The sequence below is a fragment of the Podarcis vaucheri genome (genome assembly GCF_965113315.1).
Source record: "Podarcis vaucheri genome assembly, chromosome: 4".
In the NCBI taxonomy this organism is placed as follows: domain Eukaryota; kingdom Metazoa; phylum Chordata; class Lepidosauria; order Squamata; family Lacertidae; genus Podarcis; species Podarcis vaucheri.
In genome coordinates this window covers 27,259,240-27,278,587 of record NC_138762.1, presented here as the reverse complement: position 1 = coordinate 27,278,587, position 19,348 = coordinate 27,259,240, and the positions used below count along the sequence as shown (strand labels likewise).

Genomic DNA, 19,348 nt, shown 5'->3' with positions numbered 1-19,348 from the left:
TACCAGGGCTTTTTTAACCCCGGTGGACACTTCACCTCTGGGACATGCATTCCGTTCACCATAGTTCTGAGCTATATCCATTCCAACACAGTAGTGTTAGGCCTGCTTCATAGGAAATGGCCCTCGTGGGGATGCTGCTTAAATTTGCATCAGCGGTACCTTTTGTGATCTTTTGTTGGCTTTGCCTTTATGCATTAAAAAAAGGAAAGAAATAATAATAATAATACGAGGTGAAGATTTCCATGAAATTTGCATGTGCCTAATTTATAAGGGCAGGGACGCGGGTGGCGCTGTGGGTAAAACCTCAGCACCTAGGACTTGCCGATCGCATGGCCGGCGGTTCGAATCCCCGCGGCGGGGTGCGCTCCCGTCGTTCGGTCCCAGCGCCTGCCAACCTAGCAGTTCGAAAGCACCCCCGGGTGCAAGTAGATAAATAGGTACCGCTTACCAGCGGGAAGGTAAACGGCGTTCCGTGTGCTGCGCTGGCTCGCCAGATGCAGCTTTGTCACGCTGACCACGTGACCCGGAAGTGTCTCCGGACAGCGCTGGCCCCCGGCCTCTTGAGTGAGATGAGCGCACAACCCTAGAGTCTGGCAAGACTGGCCCGTACGGGCAGGGGTACCTTTACCTTTAATTTATAAGGGCACATCCTAATTTAGAAATGGTTACTATGGTCTGTACACTACATCTCACCTTAATGAACACACGAAAAACATGCTAGATCAGGCCAGTGGCCCATGTAGTCCTGCATGCTGGTCTCACCTTGGCCAACTGGATGCCTGTGGTAAACCAGCACAAGATCACTTTCCCCTCCTGTGGTTCCTAGAAACCGATACTCAGAAACGTTACTGCCTCTAAATGAGGAGGCAGAACACAGCTATCGTGGCTAGTAGACTTTGTGCAGAGCTAAGACTATATTGGTCATAATGTTAATGCTTGACGTCGATCTTGAGATTTTTGCTTCTGAGTAGTAGTAGTAGGACCATGGCAGTAAGGGAGTGGATCAAGCCTTTCCCCCGTGGCCCTGATACCACACACGCAGAACGTGCCGTACCAAGACTGACATTCATGGAACCTTCTCTAGCAAGGCAAATAACAGCTTGAGGTGGAGATTTAGAGGGGAAATGGATCTTTTGTTGGCCTGGTCCCAGCCCATTTAGGTTTACGTGATGACACCCATGGCTTTCCTAAACAATATCCCTATTTCTTCTCCTGAGAACTTTTACAACCGCCTTGGAAATTTCTTGTTATTGTTGTTGTTGTTGTTGTTGTAATTATATGAAGAATGGGCCATAAGCGAATACGTGCACATTTAGTAGTTAATAAAACAGTCTTTAAGGGAGATGGAAAAGAGACATGACTGATAAGTGAACCATCTCTTTCAATTCACCATCTATCATGTAGATTGCACAAACAGGAGGAAAGGCAGACCCACGCCAAGGGTGAAGGCCTTGCTATGACTTTTCTTTAGAGTAGATCTATCTTAGGTCAAAAGCAAGTTGCCTCCACAACAGGAGGAGGTCCTTTACCTTACCTATTTCTTGGGACGATTCTCGAGTCTGAAAAGTACCCACACACCAGGCTGTTTATTTTATTGTCAGATATATTAGTGAGATTTTCAGCAAAGTTACCATTCTTTTCTCCTTCCCCTGTCCCCAGCTTTTATCTGCCCCCACCTTCCACCCAGCTGTCACCCCTAATTTTCATTCTGAACAATTATTTCTACTAATGTGCTTCTACAAAACTGAGTGGAAAGTCATGGAACCAGAGGGCATATTCCTGACCTTAAGTCCTAAGGCAATCTACTGGTCATTTACTCTGAGATTTGTCTCTCTCACAAGACTTACAGGGCTGTTTTACCCTGAGGAAAGAAGTTTTTAAAAATTGTAGTATAAAAGCATCTAGAAAATTTTTACCGCCCTACACCCAGAGGTCTCAGGGCAGTTCACAGAATACTCTAAAATCTACAGCTATATGAAATCACAGTGTTTTCATAATGCAGTTAGTTAAGTATTACAAAGCCCTGGTTTATACTTAGGAAGCCCATTGCCCCATCTAACCCAGTATTAACTGCACTAATTGGCAGCATTTTTGAAAGATCTCAGTCAGGGATTATTCCCAGCCCCACTTTGAAGGTACCAAATTGGATAATGGAAACATTTGCATGAAAAGCATGTGTTCCACCACAAATCTACAGACCCCTGATGTCATTCAGGGATGAACCACCAGTGGGGTTGTTGGGGAGGCCGCTGTGTGTTGTTCAAACCACTGGCTCTTCTTTCCTTCCTTTTTATTTTACAGTGGTACCTCGGGTTACATACGCTTCAGGTTACATACACTTCAGGTTACAGACCCAGAAACAGTGCTTCAGGTTAAGAACTTTGCTTCAGGATGAGAACAGAAATCATGCTCCAGGGGCGTGGCGGCAGCAGGAGGCCCCATTAGCTACAGTGGTGCTTCAGGTTAAGAACAGTTTCAGGTTAACTACGAACCTCCGGAACGAATTAAGTACTCTCACCCTGCTGGCCCTGCCCAGGCTGTTGGTATTTTGCAGGAGGGATTTGAGCATCATCTCATAAATTTAAGTTTCTGCAGTTCAAGTGCTTTGTTGCCTTGGTGCAACAAGCCCATGTTAAAAGCACACAGACGTTTGCAGTTAGGAAAGTGAGAGGGATGTGGGATGAATGAATGAATGATTCATAGGAAGACGTACAGTGGTACCTCTGGTTGCAAACAGGATCTGTTCTGGAGCCCCATTCGCAGAACGCAACCCGGGTCTGCGTGGGTCATGATTCCCCGCTTCTGCGCATGCGTGTGACGTCATTTTGAGCGTCTGCACATGCGCGAGTGGCGAAAACCGGAAGTAACCCTTTCCGGTACTTCTGGGTCGCCGCAGGACGCCACCTGAAAACGCTCAAACGCAACACGAGGTATGACTGTATAAACATCCCACAAGCAATTCAGGAATTAATGTTCATTTATATTGTGATATTCTTACTGTGATATTGTTATTGAAGAATGTTTATTATTTTTTCATAACCACCCTGCAAACAAATCAGAAAAAATGCTCAAATATCCAAATTATATATATTCAAAGCACAGTCATGGCTCCCCCCCCCAAAAAAAAATATAAATCCTGGGAACTGTACCTTTTAAGGGTGCTGGGAATTGTTATGCAATCATCCTCACAGAACCACAATTCCCAGAGTTCCCTGGGAAGAAGAATTGATTGTTAAAGCACTTTAAATTTCTTATGTGGATGTGCATGAGCTTTCTGCAAGCAAATCAGGATGCATTCTCAATACCAAGAAGTGCTTGGTAACTGCCACGCATCTCCAGTGAAATCTTAATTTTGTCCTAAGTCCCACTGATTGTTCAAATAATAATAATAATAATAATAATAATAATAATAATAATAATAATAATGATAAATTTTATTTATATCCCGCCCTCCCCAGCCGAAGCTGGGCTCAGGGCAGCTAACAACAATAAAACAGTACAAAAGTACAGCATAAACAACATTCTAAAATCATTACCCCCGAGGATGTGGACAGGCTGCTTGGACGCGTGAAACCAACCACCTGTCTCCTTGATCCTTGCCCATCCTGGCTAATAAAAGCAAGCCGGGAAGGGCTGGGCGATGGGCTCTGCGGGGTGGTGAATGCTTCCCTCTGTGAGGGAACATTCCCAGATCCGCTGAAAGAGGCGGTCATTAAACCGCTTCTTAAAAAACAATATTTAGACCCGGCCAGTATGGCCAACTATCGCCCAGTCTCAAATCTTCCATTCTTGGGCAAGGTGATTGAGCGTGTGGTTGCTGAACAACTCCAGGCACGCCTGGAGGATGCGGACCATTTGGATCCCTTCCAATCAGGGTTCAGGCCTCATCATGGGACTGAAACTGCCTTGGTCGCACTGGTTGATGATCTCCGGCGAGCTAGGGACAAAGGTGAGAGTTGTTTCCTAGTTCTGCTGGATCTCTCAGCGGCCTTTGATACAATCGACCATAACATCCTTCTGGACCGTCTAGAGGGGTTGGGAGCTGGGGGCACTGTTATACGGTGGTTCCGCTCCTTCCTCCTGGGCCGTGTTCAGAAAGTGGTGGTGGGGGATGAGTGTTCAGACCCTTGGGCCCTCACTTGTGGGGTGCCTCAGGGTTCCGTCCTCTCCCCCATGCTTTTTAACATCTATATGAAGCCGCTGGGAGAGATCATCAGGGGGTTTGGACTGGGTGTCCATCAATATGCAGATGATACCCAGCTCTACCTTTCTTTCAAATCAGAACCAGTGAAGGCGGTGAAGGTCCTGTGTGAGTGCCTGGAGGCGGTTGGAGGATGGATGGCGGCTAATGGATTGAAGTTGAATCCTGACAAGACAGAAATACTGTTTTTGGGGGACAGGAGGCGGGCTGGTGTGGAGGACTCCCTGGTCCTGAATAGGGTAACTGTGCCCCTGAAGGACCAGGTGCGTAGCCTGGGAGTCATTTTGGACTCACAGCTGTCCATGGAGGCGCAGGTCAATTCTGTATCCAGGGCAGCTGTCTACCAACTCCACCTGGTACGCAGGCTGAGACCCTACCTGCCCGCGGACTGTCTGGCCAGAGTGGTGCATGCTCTAGTTATCTCCCGCTTGGACTACTGCAATGCGCTCTACGTGGGGCTACCTTTGAAGGTGACTCGGAAACTACAGCTAATCCAGAATGCGGCAGCTAGACTGGTGACTGGGGGCGGCCGCCGAGACCACATAACACCGGTCTTGAAAGACCTACATTGGCTCCCAGTACGTTTCCGAGCACAATTCAAAGTGCTGGTGTTGACCTTTAAAGCCCTAAATGGCTTCGGCCCAGTATACCTGAAGGAGCGTCTCCACCCCCATCGTTCTGCCCGGACACTGAGGTCCAGCGCCGAGGGCCTTCTGGCGGTTCCCTCATTACGAGAAGCGAAGCTACAGGGAACCAGGCAGAGGGCCTTTTCGGTGGTGGCGCCCGCCCTGTGGAATGCCCTCCCATTGGATGTCAAGGTGATGGACAACTACCTGACATTCAGAAGACATCTTAAGGCGGCCCTATTCAGGGAAGCTTTTAATGTATGATATTTTAGTGTTTTTTGGTTTCTGTGGAAGCCGCCCAGAGTGGCTGGGGAAACCCAGCCAGATGGGCGGGGTACAAATAATAATTTATTATTATTATTATTATTATTCATTATAAAATTAATTAATTCAAGCCACTGGCAACCATTGGGCCAGAGCTCCGCGAAGATTGCTGAGGGAGGGAGTCAGGCTGTGCCCTGGCCAAAGGCCTGGTGGAACAGCTCTGTCTTGCAGGCCCTGCGGAAAGATGTCAAGTCCCGCAGGGCCCTGGTCTCTTGTGAAAGAGTGTTCCACCAGATCAGAGCCACAGCCGAAAATGCCCTGGCTCTAGTTGAGGCCAGCCTAACTTCTCTGTGGCCTGGGGCCCTCAAGATGTTTTTATTTGAAGACCGTAAGTTTCTCTATGGTGCATACCAGGAGAGGCGGTCCCGTAGGTACGAGGGTCCTAGGCTGTATAGGGCTTTAAAGGTTAAAACCAGCACCTTAAACCTGATCCTGTACTCCACCGGGAGCCAGTGCAGCTGGTATAGCACCGGGTGAATGTGATCTCTCCGCGAAGACCTCGTAAGGAGTCTCGCTGCAGCATTCTGCACCCGCTGGAGTTTCTGGGTCAGTCTCAAGGGCAGCCCCACGTAGAGCGAGTTACAATAATCCAGTCTGGAGGTGACCGTCGCGTGGATCACAGTGGCTAGGTCAGGGCGAGAGAGGTAAGGAGCCAACTGCTTAGCTTGGCGGAGATGGAAAAATGCCGCCTTTGTTATAGCTGCAATCTGTGCCTCCATGGAAAGGGAGGTGTTGAAGATTACACCCAAACTCTTAACGGACGGTGCTGGCACTAATTGCGCCCCCGCAAGAGATGGGAGTTGCCCCCCCATCCCATATCGCCCCGTCCCAGCCACAGGACCTCTGTCTTCGAAGGATTTAGCTTCAACCGGCTCCCACGTAACCATCCAGCCACAGCTTCCAAACATCTGGTCAGTGTGTCTGGGGCCGAGTCAGGATGGCCATCCATCAACAGATAGAGTTGGGTGTCATCGGCATACTGATGGCAACCCAGCCCAAAACTCCGAACAAGCTGGGTGAGGGGGCGCATAAAGATGTTGAAAAGCATCGGGGAGAGTATCGCACCCTGAGGTACTCCACACACCAAGGAGTGGCGCGATGACAATTCCCCCCCAAGCGCCACCCTCTGTCCCCGACCAGAGAGAAACAAGCGCAGCCATTGAAGGACTGTGCCCTGGATCCCCACGTCAGCAAGGCAGTGGTCCAGAAGTTTGTGATCGACCATGTCGAAAGCTGCTGACAGATCTAGAAGAATCAGCAGCCCTGACCCGCCTCGATCCAGCTGTCTACGAAGATCATCTGTTAGGACAACCAGAACCGTCTCGGTCCCATGACCAGCGCGGAAGCTGGACTGGAATGGATCAAGAGCCGATGTTTCATCCAGAAACCCACCAAGCTGTTCAGCAACCGCTCTCTCAATCACCTTACCCAGGAACGGAAGATTCGAAACCGGGCGGTAATTGGATAGATCTAAAGGATCTAATGATGTTTTCTTTAAGAGCGGGCGCACCATTGCCTCCTTCAGTTCCCCTGGGAATGTTCCTGTGCCAAGGGGCAAATTGATGATATCCCCCAGGAGGGCCCGCACCTCGTCTGGACACGCTCTAATCAGCCAAGACAGGCACGGGTCGAGAGGACAGGTGGTGGGCTTTCCAGCTCGGAGGAGTCTGTCCACATCGGCTGGGGATATCCGGTCGAAGTGGTCCAATACTGGACCCGAGGACAGTCGAGGGGCCTCCAGTTACTTTATTGTATCCAAATTGGCAGGGAGGTCATGGCGGAGCAACAAGACCTTCTCCGCAAAAAAGCTCGCAAATGCCTCACAGCTGTGTGTCAAATTGTTATTTAAATTTGGCTGTCCCTCAAGGGACGTAAAAGACCTGATTATACTAAATAATTGCGCTGGGCGAGAGCTAGCGGATGCAATGGAGGCCGAGAAGTATGACTTCTTAGCAGCCTTCACGCCATCTCGTAGGTTTTCATAAAAGCCCTATAAGATGTTCTTGAGGCTCCGTCACGGGCACCCCGCCATACTCGCTCTAGCCGTCTGAGGCGCCATCTCTCGTAAGGTAACTGTTGCCCCTTTGCGTACCCAGGTCTCCGTCACACAAGCCAGGGTCGACCCCCTGCCTATAAACCTGGCATTGCACAGCACCAGTGACGGAGGTGAGTAATCCTTGCTCACCCTACCCTCGTCCCTCGGGATGGGGCGCAGATTGGAAGGGGTACGAGCGTATCCATATCTCGATCCCCTTCGCCTATAACATCTGCCCCCACCGCCATACCTCCCTCGCCCCTCCACGGTAGCAATCCCAGGCCTCATAGTAGCCTCCATTGATGGCAATTAATGTTATTCTTTCGCAGCCTAAAACAATAAAACCTTAAAAACAAAAAACAAAAACAACCCAGAAAACAATAAAACAATACAAATAAAAACTGCAAAAATTACAAATTCATCAAAATCTAACAAATTCCCAAGCCCACCCAAACATCCATCCCACCCCCATATATAAAAAAACCAAAGGGAAAGGAAAATTTTAAAACATGTTAAAAAGAACTCTGCACCCCTCCGGGTCCTCCTGGGCCGTAGCAGCATCAGTGGCAACAACCATCCTTGTGAGGCCCCACCCTGGGCCAGATAGTAAGTGGCAGGAGCAGTCCTTGTGAGGCCTATCAGGCCCTCCCTCGGCCAGGTGGTAAGTGGCAAGAAGGAGCAGGGCCCTTAGGCACTCACACAGGGGAGTCCTCCTGGGCAGCAGAGCAGTCCTTGTCTTCTGATTCCTAGCTCTTCAGAAAATGCTGCAAACAGAATTTTCAGGCTGTGCAGCATTTCTTTTTATGTTTCATAGGGGAGGGGAAAGCTAATCAATTTCCAAAAAAGCTCAAAAGATAATTTTTGAAAGTTTTTTTTTAAAAAAAAACAACCCGCATTGGTTGGTGAAATGATTTCATGTGCTTATAGTGTACTGTGTATTTTGGCAAATGAATTGCTTAAGCTGTAAGACCCTTTGAGCTTTTGCCAATAGTGTGTATAGAAGAAGAAGAAGAAGAAGAAGAAGGGCAGTGCATTTTCCCAGAAATGGGTTGAAATGCTTTTCAGGTGGAGAAGGTAAAGAGGAGCACAAAAGGGAAATACATATTGAGGGCCAAAGGAGACATGACGTTAAATGCATTATTATATTTAACGTGCACCTTTTCTGGAAAAGTAAAATTGCCACTGCTCTGCCACGGTCTTGATGGCCTCCCTCCTCCAGTTTCTATTTGCATTAGCTCCAGTTGGAACAATTGGAGTATTCCTCCCAGGGTGAGCTATCCTCTGTCATAATATCCTATTGCACAATTAAGCAGAAGGGCCAATATTGGATTTTGTTCTTCTCAGACATTTTTATACATCCTAATGCATAAGATAAATATAATACTGTCTTCGTACTCCATGCTTCTGATATACTTTAAGGAAGGCTTTCCATTTCCGTAAACCCAAAATGTACAAAGTTGGCAGGTGCTTTGTCCTTCTTTCACGGTGCCTTTTCATTTATTTCATCGTTTGGATTCTGCTTGGAGCAGGATATTTGGAAACCTATTTCATCCTGTTCTGTTTTGACAAATGTTTATATACCAACTCCCTAACATTCCCCTTTGCCAGGCTAAAATCTCCTAAGTAATTACGTTCGTTCTGGAGCCAAGCAGATGCTAAGACGCATGTCCCAGTGCCACATCTCCCAGTATAGCATTGCAGAGAACCATCTCTACCGCCAGTGAGATCTTTGGGGGTGTGTCTCCCCTTCATTATGGAAAACACAGAATCTTGTTGCTTGTAGAGATAGCAGCTAATGGACTGGTTTACCTTAGTTAACATTAACGATAATTACAGCTGAGGCATCTGGCCAGCAATCACTTAAACCTGGATTTATTACATCACGAAATAATTAAAAGTACCAGCAACAACAGCGAAGCCTGGATTGTAGTTTGGATTTTTTTGCCATTCTTTCTTTGCACCTCTGTCAGCAGCTCCTTAAGCATATTTAAGGAGCAAGTCTGGATTTGCACATAGTGTTAAATTATGATTAACGTTAACTGAGGTTTATAAACCAACGACAAACTTTGCTTAGCAAATGACCTTTATCCATAGTTTATAAGCCGTAATTAAGCTGATGGCCTGGGTTCTCACATAACAGTAAGCTATGGTTTAATGAAGCATAGTTTAATGAACTATGGCTTAGCATTACATGCAAACCCGGCCATTCTCTCTGTGTGTTTTGTTACAAACTTAGCTTCAATTGCATCAACCCTCATCCCTGTATAGGAGAAATGCTGTTGCTCCATGGTAAAGCATCTGATTTGCATGCAGAAAGTCCCGGGTTCAACCCCTGGCATTTCCAGGCAGGGTAGGAGGCATCTCTGTGTGAGAATCTGAAGAGCTCCTTCCAGTCATTATAGAAAGTAGGGTGCTGTATTGGAGCAATGAGATGGCTTTATATTAGGCAGCTTTCTATGCTCCTATATGGGCAGAGATTAGAGAGTATGAGTGGCAACCAGAAAATTGGGAGATTCCCAACTAGTAGCTGACTAATACTTATAATGCAAGGGCATGTCATTTACGCCCCAGCATGACATGTTACTGTGACACTCCACTTTTAATCTTAGAGGTCTTCTTTCCCCATAGCTCCTGTGCTTCAGAGTTACTACTTCCAAATTAGAAAAGTAGCTAATTATCATTTGTGAAGTTGCCTGAAACTAACCATGATGCTAAAATATTTTCGGAAACCAAATACAAAGCCTTTGATAATAAGACACATACAACACAGTGTATAAAATTCCAGATTCCCCCCTCCCCACAAAAAAAAACCAAGCCCTTGTCTGTATGTCTTCGCTATAATCCTTTCCTTCATCAGCAGAGAACTTGCCTGTAAGACGTATATATAATTCATGGCTTCAAAATGTCAGTACAAATGCTGCCTGGTTTTTAAAAAGGCTAGCAGATTGTTTCAAACCACATTAAAGCGTATCCTTCCCTTCGTGCGAGTTGCTGGTCAATTACACACTGGTGAACACCGTATCGTAAAAAAATCACAGTCTGGATTGATTGCAGGCTTCAAGTAAGAAGATGCTGCAGAGTCTCATTAACATACACCAAGCTAGTCATGTTATATTCCTGGGGAGTACAGCAACGGCCTCAATTATTAGAGTGAGAGAACAGAACAAAGAAGTTCTTTGGGAAGGAACTACTAGACCATTTAAGGGTGTAGAAGGACAGAAAATTTGTAGAGCAGTTGGGCTGATTTAGAAGTTCTCTCAATTGCAGTCAGTGTAAACATGGAACTCAGAAAGGGGGGGAAATGTGCAAGTCCATGGCTGATGGATTGCAGCTCAGTGACAGAGCACATGCTTTGATTGCAGAAGGTCCCAGGCTCCGCTTCTGGCTTCTGCAGCTAAAAGGATCATCTAGCAGCAGATAGGAAAGTTCTAGCCAGGAGGTCCTGTTAGGAGATAATGGAAAGACACAGTCAATTAAAAGAGATAATGCAGAGGTAAATAGGAAAATTGTGAACTTTGCTTACAAGAGACTACCCTGGAGATAGAAGATGAGCTGTTTTTTAAGATTATAATTAAGCTAAATACAGTATACAGTGGTGCCCCGCAAGACGAATGCCTCACAAGACGGAAAACCCGCTAGACGAAAGGGTTTTCCGTTTTTGAGCTGCTTCGCAAGACGAATTTCCCTATGGGCTTGCTTTGCAAGACGAAAACATCTTGCGAGTGTTCCGGTTTTTTTTCGCTCCCCCCCCCCTTTTTCTAAGCTGCTAATAGCCTTTTAGCTGCTAAGCCTTTAATAGCCGCTAATCCGCTAATAGCGCTAATCCGCTAATAGGGTTGCTTCGCAAGACGAAAAAACCGCTAGACGAAGAGACTCGCGGAACGGATTATTTTCGTCTTGCGAGGCACCACTGTAAAAGCTTGTCAGAAATGCTCTGAAATGGGCAGGGAACCTTTTTAGCTCAGCTGGTCGGATAGTTATTTCTTCCCTCTGAGGGCCACAATTTGACAGGTGGGTGGAGCCACCCTTCTGTCAATCACCGCCATCCTTTTGCCCTCAAGGGTCTTCAGGAGCCCTTTTCAAAGTGGCCTTTTGATCATCACTTTGAAAGGGGATCTTCGGACACTGCCATTCATGTCCCCACCTCTGTTCTAAAATCCCAAGTGGCATGAAAACTTTTATTAAATATTATGAAGCCCTGAAACTTTCAGTAGTTTTAAAAGGTAACAAAATGTACACAGGAAGCTGCTGAGTGAGACCATTGTTCCATCTAACTCAGCACTGTCTACACGACAACAGCTCATCTGAGTTTCAGATAGGAGACTTCCCCAACCTTACCTAGACCATTTGCATGCAGAACATAGAGCTGTGTACGGCCCTCAAACATGGTACAGAACCTCCCAATAACTAGTCTCACAGCCTGATCCCCAGAAAATTAGGATGAGCTGCCATCCTCCTCCTTCAGACCATGATGAAAAATTATCCCTTTCAAAAGGTCAGTCATTCCCAAGTCAGCCAACAAAGAAAAACCACCAGCATATTTCAATAGGAGACCCAGGTGCAATGCATGAGTCTTGTAGTCTAGTTAACAATGCAGTTAAGCTCCTGTACATAGCTGTAAGACAATTCCACCGCACTGAAGGTTGGTGGGATTAGATCAGTTTAAATTCTGTGGTCTTGGGCTAAAGTGATACACATTTTTGTCTGTTCTTCGGCATAAGGGGAATTGATTCACTGATCATTCTGATCTCAGCATCCAGATACAGGTTTTGGATACAGGGAGAGTTCTTGAATGGGTTTTATATGGCATTAGCAAGCAAAGGCTGCACATGGTCCAGTTTTCTTAAACTGGAACTAGGCACATAGCCATTTTGAGCAGGCATACTTTTGTGTAAAATACTGCAGATGCTATTCAGAAAAAGAAGGGAACTGTGCAACATCATCCATCCATCCATCCATCCATCCATCCATCCCATCTGGAAGCTTGGGGCAGGTAAATTATGAAACAAAATTTATTCCATGAGACTATGCCTTTGCCTAGCTTTGTGCAGATAGGTTTTATAACCTAAGTGGTGCTCTGTGGGTATTTTTTAGAGTCAGTAATGGGAAGGGGGTGGGCATCACCAAGTTTGCAATGAACTGCCATTTGGAAGTACGGTCCTTGATTAGAAGCCTAAGAAAATTCACTCTTACTTAGTGCCTAGCTTGACTGAAGCCATCGTTTGAAATTTGCACTTCTGCGAATTTTGCAATGCAGTACTCCACCCAAGTAATGTGTACACAAATGTAACATTGGGGTAAAGTGCATAAGAAATGCATGTCTTTATGAAAATAACATTAAAAAATGCACTATATTAGGGAACACTGTTTTGCTGAAATGTGTATAATAGGCAAATATGAATACGAAAATGTGTATATTAAGGAGAAATCTGTACTAAAATGCTAGTGAATTTCATCGAGGACTTTTAAAAATTAAAAATAAATAATTTGTGAATGGATGCAAAAATGTGGAAAACTGATTTTGAGATTGGATGAGTGAGGAACTGAAAGAAACCAGAACTGACAGATCCATCCATTGCTGACAGTTGGTATCATTAAGGGGGCATCCTCAGTGCACATCTGCCAGCATCCTTCCCACAGGATCACTATGGTCACATAGGCTGGGTCAATAGAAAAATCCTTTCCCCCTCTGGAAATCCCTTTCTTGTACTCTTGTGATAGCTGTTACTAAGCCAAGAAAATAATTGGCAAGCCAAGTGAATATCGGGCACGTCTGTCATATTCATTACCTATAACAAGATGATGATGATGATAAATAAAACTATATTTTTTTAAAGGAAGATGATGCTACACTCCTATAACAAAGAATTCTTTTTCAGGCCATGTGCTCTTGAGCAGGGTATGATGCTGGTATTGAGAAATTCTGTCACAAAGAGAATTTTAATCAGGATAGATTATTAGTGAACTGCATGTGAGATAAACAAACATGCTTTATTAGCCTGTTTTTTTAAAAAAGAACTGTTTTTTAAATGCTTATTTGGCAAAGGCATGCAAAATGTGTGCAGAAGGAGACCCTATATTGAGAATTTAACACATTCTCTGTACAGTATCCAGCCTGCCTGTAATTGGTGCCTGTGGCGATTGTTGATACCCTGATTACATCAGCTTTCCATGCCCTTTAGCAGGATTGGGGGAAAGCTTTCTAGTCCTCGGTAAGCTGCCTATTATCAAGACATCATAAATGTTCACATTTAGAAGAGACAATTTGCCATCCCAGCACCTTCAAGCGCTTAAACAAATTAGTTCCTACTATTTCAAGCATTAAATACTCCATAATAATTATGTGTAAAGCCGCAAATTGCAATTAAAATAACTTAGGAACTTGTTCAAGTGAGGCCATTTTATGAATACATATTTTCCTGATCTTTTTATTAAAATGCACTCTACGGCAGGTGTGTGAGCTCTGTGGCTCAGGAAATCGGCAACAGGCCATGACCTTTCACCTCTAGGTCACCTGCTTGCATTTGGCTTGTGGCATTATAAAAAATAAAATAAAAAAGGATATTGATTCATAAACATTCTTTGTCAAATGGCCATTTGGACTTATGCCTTAAAGGACAAGAGCCCCATCTCATAAATTCACATATAAACCAGAGGTCACCTAGTTAGACTTGCTGTGCTGAGATAGCATTGTAGCTATTCTTCAAAACAGGCAGGATGAGATGAGTGACCAAGATGGTGGAATTTTGGAATGTAGCAGTTTATGGTGCAGGCTGGTTGAGGGGTTTTTAATGGTCCCTGGCATAAAATTCTACATGCATGCTCACTTCAAAGTTGTTGGTGTTTGTTTTGCCTACAGCACCACCCTTCTAAAAATGTTTACAGACTTCCAGGTCCAGCAGGCATGGCTTTGGGTCAGGTTTGTGCACTGTTACCTCTCTTACAAATCCACCACCAGAATTTGTAGTCATAGCCACCCAGAGGTGCAGATCAAGGTGCCAAACACTAGGTATGAATTTTGCCTAAGGATTAAAGACTAAGGCTGCAATCTGAATCACATTTAATAGTTTGTTAAACCATGTCCTAGTGTTATGCGTGAATCCAGAGCAGCAGCTTAACTATGTTTTATTAGGTTGTGGTGAAAGGTTCCTTATTAAGCAATATTTTGTGGTCAGCTTATAAACCTTCATTAATGTTAACTGTAGCATGTTATTATTTGGGAACCCAAATCTCATTCTTAACTGTGGTTAAGGAGCCACCCCCACCCAAAAGCTACAGAGCCACAAAGTGAAGAGTGGTAATCAATAAATAAAATCAAAGCACTATCTCTGTGATGTTTAATAGGTTGTCTGCCTGATGCCTCAACTTTAACTATGGTTAACCTTAACCATAGTTTTACATTATGTGTGACCAGGCCACTGAAAGTTTGTTCTGAGCGAACATGTTTAGGGTTGTACTGTATGCAAAAACAGCAAACACACACACAAAAACTAGCAAATCTTCAAAATGGAGTGCCTCTTTCTCCATATGGAACTGTGCCCTCCCTCGTCATTTCACACGCTCCATTTCTTATAGATGTTGCAGCTAATCTCAGATCTATGCTACGTCAGCCATAATAAGGTGAGGTAATGAGAGCATGTCAACCTGGATTTCCAGTCTTAGCTCTTGAGTTCCCTTGCATTTGAATAAGGCCCTCTAACGTGAACTCAGAGAAGGCAACAGTTAAGTGGAGCAAAGAAGTGCTCCTTTCCCAAATCAGAAAAGCCGTTTAATAACTCTGGGTCCATTTGCTCATAGCAGTGCCGCCGTTGTGGGCTGCATTCCCCAGGAGCTTGGCAAGGCGAGCTAGACTTGGCAAGCTTTCCGACCGACTCACCGAGTCGTGAGTCAACTGTGGGCAGTCTCCAGCATGCACAGCTTTAAAGGCAGTTAGCATTTCTTGTTAAAATTGGGAGCTGGAGAAGGAAGGCAGATGGGGTCGTCCCCCCCCCCCCTTATATCTCTGAGAACATTGCATATGTAGTCTCCACAAACAACAAGCTCTTTGCAAGCTACTCAGGACAGTTTGTAAGTTATACCAAAGGTTCCCCACATCTGATTTAGGTAAACAGAACACAAACGCTTTGTGCTGATTGGCGGTTGACAAGGGAAAACTCTGCAATGCTAGTATATACGCAATTTTCCCATAACGCGGCGTAATCGCGACAACTTTGTCCAGTGTTGGAAAAGAATGTATAAAACACGTATCCTGGTTAAGACACGAAAAGCTCAATGTGTCCTCATTATGCTTCATTGCCACCTATGCAGTTCTTGCATAAATAAATACTATGTAATATTTCCATTTTAGAATACCAGTTTCTTCCTTTAAAAAAAAGAATCCTCATTTTGTTGTTGGTGGTGGTTTGGGCCCATCTACATAGTAACTCCCTTGAAGTGAGCGCATGCGATTATCCAGCTGAGGAGTATTTTTATAAAATACAGTTTTCCAGAATTGGATGTGGTTTCAAAAGATTTTGGTTTTGCCCATAAAATTCCCAGCAGCACCTGCAAATGATAAAAAATGAGTTCAGGACGCTCCGTAAAATGTTACAAGTGATGCTTGTGTAGCAAAGCCAGATTCCTCTTTTTTTTTTCCTAGAGGAGGTTAATGTTTGGAAGAGTCAGAAACATATCCCAGCAACTCTCTGTAAAGTTGACATTGATCCAAGGATACAGCATAAATCTTTCAGCAAAGTTTTCTTTTTTTAAGTACGAAATAGGCCAGTATTGTCTAAGAAAGCAGGTAGAAGAGTTATTAAGCAATCTCATAATACCTGGTTGGGGTGGGAGAAGGGATGCCACGGAATGGCAGATGGAAATCAGTACAAAGGTAGCAGAATTTGTGCCTGCCAGTAAAATGTAATGTCTTGGTCCTAAAGACTGCAGTCTCAGGGCAGCTCATCCAGGGGTGCCAACTTGAATAAAATATTGGCGGAGCCCAGGTATGCCCCACCCTGCATAATTGATCACATGACATGGCACACACCCCATCTGAATGGCAATGCCCATCAAGTTTGGGAGGACAGCCCCCTCAAATATTTTGTTGGGGAGATTGAAGGGCCCCTAGCCCCTAGGAGTTGGCTCCTATGAGCTCAACATCCTGCTGATCTCTTATTAGCAGGGCAGAAGTAAGAGAAGTGGAATGTTAATTGCACACTGCCATCCTTTCCCAGTCAGGAAGGAAAAGGGATTGATTTACTCCAATGCCTGGATAGACATGGGTTTCTACCATGCTTGGGGCATGATATCTGAAGAGCCATGAGTAAAAGGACAGATTACTTCAGTGTCCGTGTTTGCTGCTGTAACACCATGCTGACTTTCACCTGGGGCTCATACTATCCATGCACCAAGTATTAATTGCAAGGGCATGCAGAGAGCTATTCTCAATGGCTGATCTCCAGCTGTAGAGCTCTGTTTTCTTACAGATTTTCCAGAAGCATAGGTTTATAATACAGCAGCACAGATCCAACACAGCTTGGCCTAACCAGAACTGGTCTGAACTCAGAGTAAAAGGGTGGTGTGCTTCTAGTCCATAAGGAAAAATTCCACCCAATCCCAAATCAGGGCAGTGCCTTTACTGGGCCATTTGGTTGGTTTTGTGTAGGTGTATCCACCAGAAAAGGGACACGGGTGGCGCTGTAGGTTAAACCACAAAGCCTAGGACTTGCTGATCAGAAGGTCAGCTGATGGGGTGAGCTCCCATTGCTCAGTCCCTGCTCCTGCCAACCCAGCAGTTCGAAAGCACAACAAAGTTCAAGTAGATAAATAGGTACTGCTCCGGCGGGAAGGTAGACGGCATTTCCGTGCGCTGCTCTGGTTTGCCAGAAGCGGCTTAGTCATGCTGGCCACATGACCCGGAAGCTGTACGCCGGCTCCCTCGGCCAATAAAGCAAGATGAGCACCGCAAACCCAGAGTTGGCCACGACTGGACCTAATGGTCAGAGGTCCCTTTACCTTTACCTTTTTATCCACCAGAAGCCATGCATGCAGTGTTGAGGGCCTAGTTCTGTGGCACTCTGGCCTGGCTGAGATTAGACTGGCTTCCTCCCTGTTTAACTTCAAGCACCTGACATGTACCTTCCTTTTTCAGCAGACACTTTAAGGAAGTTTTCTGTTTTTGTGATTAATTTTAATCCATTGGATGCTTTAAAAAAAGAAGAGTACACCTCTTAAGGACTTAGATAATTGTTGTTGGCAGCCATCTGTCTCAGGAGACAGTGGAAGAGTGTGCACCCTCAGGGGAAAAGTCAAACATTTGAAGAGTTCCAGCTCCTGTCTCCACAACCAATACAGGAGAGACATGTTTTCTTGCAGGTGGGGCAGATGAAAGCATCTGGTTGTGCTGCTACAGGTGCACCATGGCGTTCATTTTCTCTGTGCTCCTCCCAGTGGTCATTCCTTCTCTGGTCACTGCTGTGGATACACAACTTGACTGTCTGTCTCCAGGCACTGCGGTCGTCTGCAAGGGATTCAGCAGGATATAAACACATAAGATAAAAGAAAGAATTTTTCCAGGACCAATGGATCTTCATACTACTTTACAAAAGATTTGTTATTTTAGTTTAATGATGCAAATTCTACAGATTGCCTCCCATCGCTTCAGCAGTGCGGCTCTATTTAAAAGAGAACAACTGTGAGCACTTATTTTTAGAACCCACCCAGCAGCTGTCTCCAGATGATGTCCACATTGCACACTCTCCTCTTCTTCAGTGCATAGAAAGAATGTTTGTGGCATGTTGATCTAAAGCCTTGTGTAACTTTCTTCTATTTCAGCTTTGGTTTGCATTCGTTAATGGATTTTCTGGGCAGATTTTATTTGAGCGGTGGTGCATTGGCCTCTACAATGTGGTAAGTGTCCCACGTCTCAGCTTGATAACATGCAGAGCCCGGATGGCATTCCACTGCTGTTTATGTCTATGTAGTTTATCTCTACTGATCATCTGTATATGCATTGCGAGTAACTGGCGGGGGGGGGGGAGCTGTTCTTGCTCTGCCTTAGATTTGAGGGCAAAAATTAAAATAAAAGTACTTGGCACATTCTTATTTGGAGCAGCAACAAAGAATCCATGTCAGGAGAACCGCCATTTCCAAAGCCCTGCAAGACCCTTGTCAGCCAGTGCAGAAAGTGGGGTACAGATTCCCCCTTTATTTTTTCCCTTTTTCTATGCCAATTCCAGGGAAGAAATGGGGCTCTAGATTTAGCTATTGGAAAGCCCCACCTCAGTCTTTTTCTAACACTCCTGAAACGCCTTGTTTTTGGCCTTACGGAATCAACAATGGTGGCAGAACCAGCAATGACCTCCAACCACTGAGCTCTCTCACTGACCATAAAAGTCTACAATATGACCATCACCCTTTTCAGGAGCTTACGGTTGCTCTCTGAAGAACATGAATTTACAATATTATTCATAAACTCAGTTAAAGAGTTTCATTACTTTCCACTCCAGTTGATACTTCTAGACCATTACCACTCTTTTGTCCAAACCCCAGACTCATTCAATTTGATATGCAATCAGACAGGAAATTCGGAACAATATGCGTGCTAGGAATTGCATCTCCCTGAATCAACAATGCAGTGGAAGATTGCACAGATAATATGTGCATGACCGTAATATTGTATCACAGCAGATAAGGGAAGAGGGCATGCTGAAGATACTGAGTGTAGTAGGGCATTCTCCCAAATAAGTGTGTACAGGATTGCAATCTGGGAGTAACCCCATCAAACACCAAATCAGCTTACTTATGCGGAGCTGTTAATCATTTCCCCAGAACGTTGAAAATTTGTAAAGCAGTTTGGTGTCATCATGTTTAACCTCACGACTACCCTGTGGTCTTTCACTGGTTATAGTGAGCTAAGATACTTCGGCTCAGTTAAAGTATAAGCAAGTAGCGATGTGCTTCAATTATCACTGTGTTAGCCTGTTGCAGCAATACTGGAGACACCATCAAAAAAACAACCCCATAGCACTTTTAAAAGATATTTATTATGGTGTAAGCTTTTGTGAACTCAAAAACCCACTTCATCAGATACATCTAAAGAAGTGGGCTGTAATTCACAAAAAAAGTCTGCCCCAATAAATATGCTAGTCTTTAAGGTGTCACAGAAATTGTGACAACAGTCAG

General features: G+C 45.0%; 2 protein-coding genes across 10 annotated transcripts in view; one reads left to right on the top strand and one right to left on the bottom strand.

Annotated features, from left to right (window-relative positions):
* SHISA2 (shisa family member 2) overlaps positions 1–19,348 on the bottom strand; it is a 455,435-nt gene that overhangs the window by 291,695 nt on the left and 144,392 nt on the right. The gene's annotated exons all lie outside the window — the stretch shown is intronic.
* ATP8A2 (ATPase phospholipid transporting 8A2) overlaps positions 1–19,348 on the top strand; it is a 325,713-nt gene that overhangs the window by 195,053 nt on the left and 111,312 nt on the right. For all 9 annotated transcript variants that reach the window (XM_082220253.1, XM_082220252.1, XM_082220254.1 and 6 more), the window contains one exon: positions 17,999–18,073. In XM_082220253.1, coding sequence (XP_082076379.1) covers positions 17,999–18,073 — 75 coding nt within the window. The remainder of the gene's footprint in view (positions 1–17,998; positions 18,074–19,348) is intronic.